Source organism: Lonchura striata, chromosome 21 (assembly GCF_050655825.1).
Source record: "Lonchura striata isolate lonStrDom1 chromosome 21, ASM5065582v1, whole genome shotgun sequence".
Classification (NCBI taxonomy): Eukaryota; Metazoa; Chordata; class Aves; order Passeriformes; family Estrildidae; genus Lonchura; species Lonchura striata.
Genome location: NC_140723.1, coordinates 6,102,979 through 6,114,622, shown reverse-complemented (window position 1 = coordinate 6,114,622; position 11,644 = coordinate 6,102,979). Strand labels below are relative to the sequence as shown.

Below are 11,644 nucleotides of genomic sequence, written 5' to 3'. Positions count from 1 at the left end.
ACTGGGCTACCTGGGGCTGTACTGGGCTACCGGGGCCAGCGGGGCTACCTGGGACCGTGCTGGGCTACCTGGGGCCGTACTGGGCTACCGGGGTCAGCGGGGCTACCTGGGACCGTGCTGGGCTACCTGGGGCTGTACTGGGCTACCTGGGGCTGTACTGGCTGGGCTACCTGGGGCTGTACTGGGCTACCTGGGGCCGGCAGGGCTACCTGGGGCTGTACTGGGCTACCTGGGGCCGTACTGGGCTACCTGCGGCCAGTGGGGCTACCTCGGGCCAGTGGGGCTACCTGTGGCTAGCTGGGCAACCTGGGGGCATCCTGGGAGACTTGGGGCCAGCAGGGCAACCTGTGGGCAGCGGGGCTACCTGGGGCCGTGCTGGGCTACCTGGGGGCCAGCGGCGTTACCTCGGGCCAGCTGGGCAACTTGGGGGCATCCTGGGCTACCTGGGGCCGTGCTGGGCTACCTGGGGTCATGCTGGGCCACCTGCGGACGTGCTGGGCCACCTGCAGGCACCCCGGTCCAGCTGTGGGCAGCCTGGGCTTGCTGTGGGCACGCTGGACTTGACATGGGCACCTTGGGCCAGCTGCGGGCACCGTGGGCTTGCTGTGGGCATGCTGGACTTGGTGCAAGCACCCTGGGCCAGCTGTGGGCACCCTGGGCCACCCGCTGAGACCCTGGGCTTGCTGTGGGCACGCTGGGTTTGCTGCAGGTTCGCTGGGTCTGCTGTGGGTAACCTGGGCATCCTGCAGGTGCCCTGGGCCTGCTGTGGGCCTGGGGGGCAAACCGTGGGCACACAGGACCAGCTGGAGGCACACAGGGCCAGCTGGAGGCACGCTGGGCTTGCTGCGGGCGTGCTGGGCTCATGCCACGCTGGGCTCATGCCATGCTGGGCTTGCTCCGTGTTGCCCTGGGCTCCCTCACACATGCCATGCTGGGCTCATGCCATGCTGGGCTTGCTCCGTGTTGCCCTGGGCTCCCTCACACATGCCATGCTGGGCTCATGCCATGCTGGGCTTGCTCCATGTTGCCCTGGGCTCTTTCACACATGCCATGCTGGGCCCATGCCATGCTGGGCTTGCTCCGTGTTGCCCTGGGCTCCCTCACACATGGCACGCTGGGCTCATGCCACGCTGGGCTCATGCCACGCTGGGCTTGCTCCGTGTTGCCCTGGGCTCCCTCACACATGCCACGCTGGGCTCATGCCACGCTGGGCTTGCTCCATATTGCCCTGGGCTCCCTCACACATGCCACGCTGGGCTCATGCCATGCTGGGCTTGCTCCGTGTTGCCCTGGGCTCCCTCACACATGGCACGCTGGGCTCATGCCATGCTGGGCTTGCTCCGTGTTGCCCTGGGCTCCCTCACACATGCCACGCTGGGCCCATGGCACGCTGGGCTCTCTGCAGGACCCGAAGTGCTCTGGGTGTCAGCAGCCCCTGCTCCCCCTCACCTGCACCACCCCTGCTCTCACCCGAGCCCGGGGACCAGCGGGTGCAGGAAGAACCAGGCCTCAGGCTGAGTTCAAGGCAGCCATCTGTGCCACAGGGAGCTGCTCGCCCCAAACCAGCTGGTGTGTGCAAGGGCAAAGCTGCTTGCAGCCCTAAATTACCTGCTGAACCCAGCCTAGCTGATAATCATCAATATCTACTACTGCTGGGGCAGTGTTTTTGTGGATAACACAATACCTTATGGATTTTCCATGCGTCGCTGAAAACTGGATATTTAGCAGTGGGCACTGAAAAAGGCAGGCTGTGAATGACAGCGGGAGACTCACCCTTCAAAAAAGACTTCCAAGACAAAATTTCTTCACTCCAAGACAAATTTTTTTTGTCCAGTGATATACTTCATACTCTCTTCATACTTCAAACTCTGCTGTAACAGGGGAGAGGGCAGAGTGTATTACAGCAGCTCCCCCGGGTCCCTGACTGTTTGCACTGTCAAGCATTAGACAGGTAAATTAAAATTTCAGTTACACAGATTAACCTTTTCTGAGAAGGCTTTTTTCTTCATGCCCAGCAGGAGCTGTGGCAGCAATCAGAATTAACCTAAAATGCCAAGCTTTGAGGATATCAAAAGATCTCAAGGATGTCAAATCTCACTGTGTTGTCTTCACAGCTGGGCTGGCAAGAAATTGGGGTTTATATCTGCAGGTATCACTGAGATTCATCAACGAGAATCCAGTCCACAAGGTCACGCAGGTCTGGAGCTGGATGTGCAATCCTGGGAAGCCATCTAGAGGTAAACACTGGAATTAAGGGAAAACTACGCTTAAAAACATGCTCAAACTTCTTCACATCTCTAGTTAATAAATACCACCTCAGTGCACGTTTAAACTTAAGCATCTGTGAAAGAGAGAGGCGAGTTTGGATGCCCAATCCCTTTAAAAATAAACTCACTTTTCTTCTTTGGAATCAAACAGGTATTTTTGAAAGCAGGCGTTCAAAGTGGCCATGTGGGAACAGAGTGTCGAGGGTTTTTTGTTGGGAAAAAGCAGGGCAGCCAAGTTTCTGGTGCCCCCCCCCACATTTAATAGCTATATAACACATAGATTTTTAAAATAAAAAATATGAAAAATACCTAAATCCTTGAATTTCCGCTCTGTTAAAAGTTCCACAAAAGTTTTAAGGGAAGGGAAAAAGGAAATAAAATTGAGAAGAGAAACTTGCCCAGTTTTTACCTTTAACTGGCAGGTTACCTCATATGAAATAAGCCATCACTGCATAATCATAGTGTCAGGAGAGAGGGTTTTGAGGAGAAGATGAAGCATCCTAACTGGAAACTGTCTGTACACATTATCAGAATCAGTGAGTGTTCCCCAACTCCTCTGCATCTGAAACCAGCAGAGAATTTCCATGGCCTGCTGGCAGCATTTAGCACCTTGCTGTGTTTTTACAGTAATTTCTCTAGAAATGCAGCTCGGGGAGGCACCTGGCATTACAATTTTCCTCTCAGTCCAACAGCTCTGGAGGGGAGAGAGAAATTACCCAGAGAATGCAGTGTCTGGCTTAGACAGGAATGACTCAGTGTCTGGACTGGGAACAAATATAACAACTTTCTGGTACGGAAATAAATGTTGAAAATGAAAGGATATGAACTCCATCACAGTATATTTAGTTTTTTTATTTCTGAGTTCAGTCTCTTTGTGCTTAAAGCACCACAGACACATTTAAAACAGAAAACTCAACAGTATTGCAGAGTTAACTTGTTTAGATTTAAAAGAAAATTAATTACTAATGCAAAACATATACAGGTCCTTTGAAACCAGGGGAATGGAATAATCTTGTGAGCATTTATTTCATGTGTCTATTTCCAGCTTGAATAATAATCTAAGTATGTGTTTGAAGAGATTTTTTTACTCATTTTGATTTTGATCTATGTACAAAGTTGCTACCAAATTTGGATTGGGAGTTAAAACCAATTCTAGCTATATAACATTTTCCTAACCTGCTCTTCAAATTTCATTGAAGTATGAACTATTTTACTTCTTTACTGCTTAGATTTACCTTGAAGCAGTGAAAACTATTAGCTGCTACATTGTACAAACCTACAAAAACAAGAAGCAAAAGCAGATTTAGAGTAAAACTGAAGTTGGCACATCTTGCATGTAGTAAATAAAAACTATATGCAAGTTATTTTAAAATTCATGTAATTCAACCAAAAAGTCAAATAGTTTTAAATACTACACATACTATATGTGAGAGCATTAGAACTGTAGAGGTTTTGTCCTTTTTAATTGCAGTTCTGCTCTGAAAAGGGAAAAAAAAAAAAAAGGGAATATTCCAGAATTTCACCTGATTTTTGTACAGCAACCTGATTTTTGTACTGCACTCTTTCTTGGCAAGAGGTCTTTTTGCAAAATGTCACCTTTAGAAAACCATCATGAACTTTTACTCACAAAGTCCATCTCTGTCAGTGGGACTCCCGAAACTACACTTTCATATAGGGCTGACTATTAAAGGTGTTTTCAATACTGCTGGTACAAAGGGACACTCAGCACATATCACAGCTGTTCTCTCTAATTATCACTCCCAAGTTGTCCCAAAGTGAATCCCATCCATGTTTCCACTCAGAAGTCCTAAACCAGTGCCCTGAAACATTCCATAGGCAGGCCTCTTAATTCTGTGAAATTGCATCATCTTCACAATTCACTTTGCATTTTCAGCATTTGTTTTCCTACACAGACTCTCACAACAAAGTATAAACTGAAAAAACAACCAACACAACAATGTTTTTAAAGCCATTTTCATGGCACTTGTAACTGTTTATTCCAGTTTACAAGGGCAAGAAGCAGTCAGGGTGTCTGGCACACAGTGGGATCATTGGGGTGGTCCCATGCAGGGCCAGGAGTTGAACTTCGATGATCCTTGTGGATGTGTTCCAACTTGGGATATTCTGTGATTCTATGTAATGTATTTCAGTGGTAGTTCAAGCCAGTTTTGGCCTCCATTTGTTGGTTTAGATTTCTCAGTTTGTGTAGCTTTTGGACTGTACTTAATTTAGATTTACTCATTCTCAATAAAAGCCATAGAAACTGATTTTTTCTGACTTGTGGTGGCTTGAAGGAAAAAACAGCAGTGAAAAGCACATTTACCTCCAAAACAAGTTGATACACTCTCTCTACACATCACTTACAAGACAAAGCTCCATTTTTTGCAGAAAGATGTTACCTGGATTTGTGAAGAGGCTCAGACAGTGTCTGAATGCTCATAGTTCATGTTACATCTGTATTTATAGGCAGAACTGTGCTTATAGAGCCTTTGCAGCCAAGTTTCTACCAGCCTTGGAAGGCTGTTTGTACAAATGGGGTTGCTAAAGTGCAAGAACTTTTGAAAGGAAAATGAGCTGGAAATTAAAACTGTGCTTGAGGCACGTCTGAAAGCCATTTGGGCTAACAATTCTGTGTTTTCAACTTAAAAAACCCCACTCAGATATATACAATACAAACCTGGGAACACAGAGCAGCAGTTCCACAATAGAAAGGCTGTGTGACTGCAATCTCAAGTAATACAATTTTTTTTTACATCAGTGCAGGGTTTTTGATCATAGATAATCTATCACGATCACAGAATAAAACTTAAAGCTCCGTTAAAAAAGGAAAACTTTTTGCCAAGCTGATCTGGTTTTTGTTAGATGAAGTACTGCTGTCAGATTTGGATAAATCAAGAGCTAAATTTTTGTGCTTCTTGATTTCATTCTTCCCTTGTGTTCACATTTTCCATTTGAAATGTGTCCCAGTGGTTCTGTGATTTCACACTGTCCTTCTATATGCTCTTAAGAGTCTGATACTGTTGCCTTCTAAGTTCTGCCATGGACTAAGCTCAAAGGAACTGGGTTTCTGGTTAACATCCATCCTGACAGCAAAGACTGCATCAGGCCTTTTACAAAAAGCTGCATTTTGATGTCTTAGGGCTTACAACAAAGCAGTGTCACGAGTAAAGATATAAAAATGTCTTACTGAGTAATTCTAAATTCTAGGTAACATCCCTTTGTAGATTCAGCTGTAAAAATAATTGTCTTTATAAGCAGAAGTTTACACAGTACTCACAGGGGCTCTCTAGAATTCAGAGGGATGCAATCTCACCTATGTGGTACTTGCACTTGATGACTTATTTTCATTAGGTAAGAATTTGTCATTTGTTGTAACTGTGCTTGGTTTTCCTCACCTATCTGTGATTAGAAGCCAGATCTCTCAGCATCTGAGGCTGCTTCAAGAGAGAGCAAAGCAAAAATACCCCATGTGAGCAGGAATGGAGTGATCATGTTTGTTAATCTGACTGACTCATTTTACCTTCTCTTCGGTGCCTTTACTCACTCTTAGGCCAGTGAATATTTACCCATTCCTTCTGACTAACTCCTCAGTCCTGACAAAACTTCTAAGACATACAAGGAACAGGGGAAACAGAAGAATGATGTCTTTGAGGCTCTTAAAATTAGAGAAAAGTCCTGAAATACTACTAAACCAACGTGACATCAATTTTGACACAAATTGAACAGCAAGCTAATGCCTGTGACAAGTTTGCACTGGAAACTTGTGAACTAGCTTAGAAAGGAAATCTCAGGATAAAATATTCCCTGAATTCCTTCTAACAATGTCATTTTAAAAGAATTCCTTACATGCAGCTGAAACTTCTTTTCAGAGGGAGAGGTTCACTAATATGTACTGAGGTAAAATAATTCTGGGCCTCTGACTGTCTGAAGTTTCTTCAAACCTGACAGTTTTACAAAGGATGTCAAAAAAAAAAGAGGAATGTTAGGAAGAGAATGGCGGTGTCAAAGGCAAACAATTTTGACTGGGAGGCTAGGATAGGTCAGGTGTATGAATTGATGTGGGGAAATAAGATTACACTAAAATCAATAAACCCCAACCTAGATATTACCTCACAGAATATAAAAGTAGCTTTAATTTTTGCTTTAGTTTATGTTGTTTTGTTTTTTAAAAAACAATCCAGTTACTGTACCCCCACAAGTCTGGATGGAGTAGGGTTGGGGAGGGCTCAGTGAAGTGTCCTACATCTCAGCAGTGGTGTCCTCACTGACAGCTTAGTCAGTTCATTTGCATCAGAATTGGGAAAATGACTGTGATAACAGGGTCCAGGCCTGCTGAGTTAAGCTGATAATTCCATGTTATTATTTAAATGGATTTCATTATCCACCTTTTCTTTCTATCTATCTATCTATCTATCTATCTATCTATCTATCTATCTATCTATCTATCTATCTATCTATACCTATTTATCTATTTATCTATCTTAATTTTAAACCACATCATTTAGTCCTCTGTATTTGCTGACCCCCAACTGAAGTTAAGGATTTGACTGATTCTTTTAAGAATCCAGTCTGGTCACTCATCATCAGGCTTTATCTCTTATGACTCATCTTGTTTACTCATTGCACACAGCAAAATATTTTTTTACCCCACTGACTATTTCACAATGAAGTTCCTTGCTCTTTGCTGTGATGCATATTTTGTATAAGTGGGATTTTTCTAAGCAGATATATTTTGTCTGCTTTTTTAAAGTGTGCAAGAAAACTTAGAAAGGACTCACCTTTTTTCAGTGAAGATCTCTCTGTGGGAGTACACTACAGGTTGGTTAGCCAAATGCAGAATCCTGTGGCTCATAAAAAGGAGTATTTCTTTCCATGGCCATGATTACAAGCTTTTATAAGGGTTTTTAAATGCAGTATTGGGGAGATGAGTGGGGATAAAGAAATGCTTCAGTGTTCAGAGGATAAGCAGAGGTTGTATTGCTTATGTCAAGCTGAGCTAATGCTTGTTTGCTTTTTAATGTTACCCAAATAAATTTTGTCCAGTCACATGGTGGACAGAAATACACAAAATTACACTTGGTGACTCATTCCTGCACTGTCTTCACCTCCTTTGGCACAAGCTCTTGGACACCATATGCTCTGATCACACCTGAATTACAACCATGGATAAGACAGAGTCGTCTTGGAAAACACAGCAAAATATGGAGTTGTAAAGATAACAAAATCTTTTCTTTAGAAAGAATCAGTACAGAGGGTTAGGACCAAAATTCTCCAAGTCAAGGAGAAGTTTCCCTGTGCTAGCACAGCACCATTGCTGAGCCCAGAGCCCCTTGCTGCACGCTCAGGCTGGCAAATAACTGAGAGGTCTATGTGGATCTCCAAAAGCAAAATCCCTTGAGGCTGAGTTCAGAATGCCTGTTGTAACTGTTCTGGCCAGCTGTCTGCCTCAGCAAGTGAGCAGAGGGAAAGATCAGCACTATGCAAAAAGCCTTGGAGTCATCCTTCACACCTATTCCAAGAGCAGAACCACTACAATTGCTGACCATGGAGACTGGAGTCCAGCACGGCCACTCTTCTACAGGCTCTGAGACACTCACTGCTACACTTCCTAAACATCCCAGAGAGCTTTTCAGGCCCATAAAGCAGACAAAAAATAAACCCATTTGCAATTTTGTAGGCCACAAAAGAAAGGTGTTTCCTGGAAGTGACTGTGCTGTGTGTGAGTTTGACTCATACCAAGTGCAGTTGTCACAGCAGGATGTTTGCAGGCTCCCAGCACCTGTCAGCCCTGCCTAAAGGGAAAAGGCAGGGGGAATTTGATATGCAAATGACTTCTCTGAGGAATCAGTCTGGAGGATATAAATACTGACAGATTCAGATCAAACAGTGCTTAATCATTCCCAAAGAACAATGGAATCCTATTATATTCTGGTTTTAATAGCAGGAATTTTAGTTGCTTTTGTATTGCTGGTTCTAGTTGCAACTGATCATAATTTCTTCAAGGGAGAGATTCCTTCTGATGTTGACCAGCCAGCAAAACTCCGCCTTTATCACCATATATACACTCTGATAGAAATTCTGGTGAGTTTATCTGGGATACTGGGATTTTCAGAAAAGGAAAGACCTGAGTCTGAAGATATCCATCTAAATACTGCAACTACATGTAATGGGAAGCACACAGATTTAAAGGCCAAAGGTTGATTTGGTTTCTATTGCCATATATAAAGCAGCCAGGACGAGGTGAGTTCTTTCAATACTGAGCTATCCATTCTTATGCTGCAATTGTGTATCTTCATAATGAAATGACTGGTCCTGTGGATGACAGGAGGGCTGTTCATCATTTATATGAATAATAATAACCCAAATTGCTATGTCTAAATGCACTTTGATGTATCTAAGGCAATTTCCTAAATTCGGAGCTATTTGCAGTAATTTTCTTACCCTTGTTTCTGTTCTTATTCTGCAGTGAGTGAATTACAGAGCCCTAGTTAAATACCATAGAATCAGGTAGGTTGGAAGACACCTCCAGAAGTTATCTAATTGAACCTCCTGCCAAAGCAGGTTTAGGCCTGTTATCATCTATTTCTAAGTACCTGTAAGCCAGACTCACACTGCTGTGGGCTTTGCCATTCCAGAAAGAAACAGCTTTTTGCCCAAAAAGCTCTCAAAGTAGGCAATAGGAGTCTGTAGGAGCAGCCTAAGACCTGTCAAGTCTGGCATGTAACATGTCAAAAGACAGCCTGCAGGAAAATCAGAGTGGTTTCTTTGATGTTTGTATAAAGCTCAACTCAATTCTCTAATCCTCAATTATACAGAAAGAGCATGGGAACTTGGGCCCTCATCCTGAGAGGTGATTTGGGCCATTACAATCCATTAAAGACTTCAGTGAGTTGCTTGAACTTACACAGCAACCAAATCTAGTGGTTGTCCCTGATTCTCCAGTGTTACTTTTCTGCCTTGTCTGCCATAAAAAAAGAGGCTGCTCTCTTTGCATATCTCACACTGCTCTTTGTGTTATGTTATATATAAACTTAATATGACAGTAACATTATACTACTAGGACAATGTTGTTAAATTCTCTAATTTCGCTATTTGGTAGGTGAAAAGATTCTTTCAGGTGATACTTTTAACCCATTTATACAGCTTTTAAGTGTCTGTTATGGAATAAGTGCATATGCTCTCTTCACTGATAACACGTTTCCTGAACTTCAGCAGCCTTGTTCTGAATAGTTGTTAAGATGCATTTCACCACTTGCTATGCATTGAATCAATCCACTCACCTATTTTTCTTTCCAAAGCTGTTAGGCATCTACTGGTACTTTGGGTGCATTCCTGGTTTATGTTTTTGCTCCAAGGAGCAGCCCTCACAGGCTTTTTTTCAAGTGCACAATGCTTTGTGTATGACACGTGTGCAATTAACTTATCCTGCTCATCCTGATGAATGCTGTTCTTCCTGTGCCATGGAGCTGTGCCACCCCTGTGCCTGTACTGTATGCTCCTGGGAAAACCTCTTTTTCCACAATACAAGACAGTCTTTTCCTCTCTTCTTCCTACTTGCAATGTCTTAGAAAAGCTGCAGCACCAGGTGAGTGTGAACCTTCAACCAGAAGGTGCAATAAATGATGCTCCTGCCGCATCTCCCGTCATGAAGAGATCAGTGACCATGTAAAATGGAAGAGATGAGAGGAAACCTCCTGACTTTTGTTTTAAACTACTCAGATCTCTGTTCAGACTAACTGCATATTGCAGTGTGATATGAAGCTTTTTATTGTGGTTGGAAAAGCACACTTCAGAGTGACTGGCAGAAAGACTCTCTGATGTAGTCCTGAAGTCCATGAAGCTCAAATTGACTTTTGCTGCTTTTGGTATGTGATTTTGTAATTATTTTAAAGTAAAAATCTGGTCCCCATATGATCTTCCACATAAAAAGCCAGTTTGTGTCAGAATTTAGGTGTTCCAGCAAGTAGTTTTTTGAAGACCATGTTTCACAAGAAAAGCTGACATGCTCTTTTTCATACACATATTAACATTTTAGGACCTGGTTTATGCAATGCATTTCACCTACTAACACTGATCACATCTGTCTAGAAACAGTAAAATCTTTTATGCTTTGAATGTATTGCTATAGGTTCTGAAGTATTTTCTATTAAGTTTCTCGATGGAGTACATACCAAATTCCCTCTTCTCCTTAATGATGGTGTTTTCCCTGAATTTGGAGATGCCTCTGTGATGTCAGGAACTCCTAAGACAAGGCAAGGAAAGAGCATATTTAGATAGAATGCTTTGATAACAAGTTTATAATTTATATTGCTGTCATCTGAAAGCCCTAAGAAACCTCAAGGATGTTAGAAAATTCAAATAAGATTAAATGGCAACTCTGCCAACTTCAAACATTCCAAAACCTAAACTCTGACAGAAGGACTGATGTAAGAGTCACGAGAGTTTTGAAAATTGCTGTTTGGAGAAGATTAGATTCGCCCTGTGGTTTCTGCCACTATTGCACTGGGTTTTACAGTAGTTTTCCACTTTGCCATGATACCTTAAAATGTGCTTTTTCAAATGCAAGGCAGTAACTGTGGCTAGCCATTTGTCTCTTAAACTACCCCAAGCACTCCTGGCATTGGTGGCAGAGCTTATGAAAAAACTCCGGATAATCTCTGGATCCCCATCTTTATTTCTAACTGATTTGCTCCCTCTTCTATGCCTCATGGTGATTTCTTTTATTGCTCTTCACCCAACTTGTGTGTTGCTGACTGGTTTAGATTATTAGGAAGGAGGAATCTGTGATACACAGGTTGAAAAATACAATTTACACAAGCAGAGCTGGTCTTCAGTTTGTAAGGAATTTATACAGAGACTTCTGTGGCTAAGAGACAACAACACAATTTGCAAATGGCTTGTGATGACTGTGATCATTACAGAAGAATGAATAGCAGTAGTCCAGAACAGCATTTAGGTCACTATGTAATAGGAAGGGAAATGTTCTAGCAGGAAATACATCCATTACAACATGTGTTCAAAGGAGGATTTCAGTGTGATCTTTACACTGTCTTAATCAGCAGTTGACCAGCCTTGGATAAGGCCATTTAAGAAACCTTCCTTCTCTTCAGAATATTTTCTTTTTTGCTGATTAGATGTAAAAACTGACTGCAGGGTCATTCATGAGTAGCTGTGAGGTCTTGCAAAAGGCAGTGGTTTCACTGATGGAGGAGGAGGTAAGATTCAGAACCATTTGCATCAGTTCCTCACCTGGGCCAGCAGTGATCACAGTAATGATCACAAACACAATGGTTTTCTTACAGCTTGTGCTCATGGCCCCATGGCAGGGAGGTGATGGAGATGACCCATTAAATCAGCCAGTCCTGCCCACAGACTGG

General features: G+C 43.1%; 1 protein-coding gene and 1 long non-coding RNA gene across 2 annotated transcripts in view; one reads left to right on the top strand and one right to left on the bottom strand.

The window, feature by feature from the left end:
• Window positions 1–2,114: 2,114 nt before the first annotated feature.
• LOC146765670 (uncharacterized) overlaps window positions 2,115–11,644 on the bottom strand; it is a 10,518-nt gene continuing 988 nt past the window's right edge. Inside the window, exons 2-3 of the long non-coding RNA XR_014949801.1 lie at window positions 7,046–10,509; window positions 2,115–2,244 (exon numbers count right to left, since the gene is read on the bottom strand). This is a non-coding gene — a long non-coding RNA (uncharacterized LOC146765670). The remainder of the gene's footprint in view (window positions 2,245–7,045; window positions 10,510–11,644) is intronic.
• LOC110476776 (arylacetamide deacetylase-like 4) overlaps window positions 7,914–11,644 on the top strand; it is a 12,063-nt gene continuing 8,332 nt past the window's right edge. Inside the window, exon 1 of the mRNA XM_077788244.2 lies at window positions 7,914–8,348. Within this exon, the coding sequence (XP_077644370.1) occupies window positions 8,178–8,348 (171 nt within the window). The 5' untranslated portion in view covers window positions 7,914–8,177. The remainder of the gene's footprint in view (window positions 8,349–11,644) is intronic.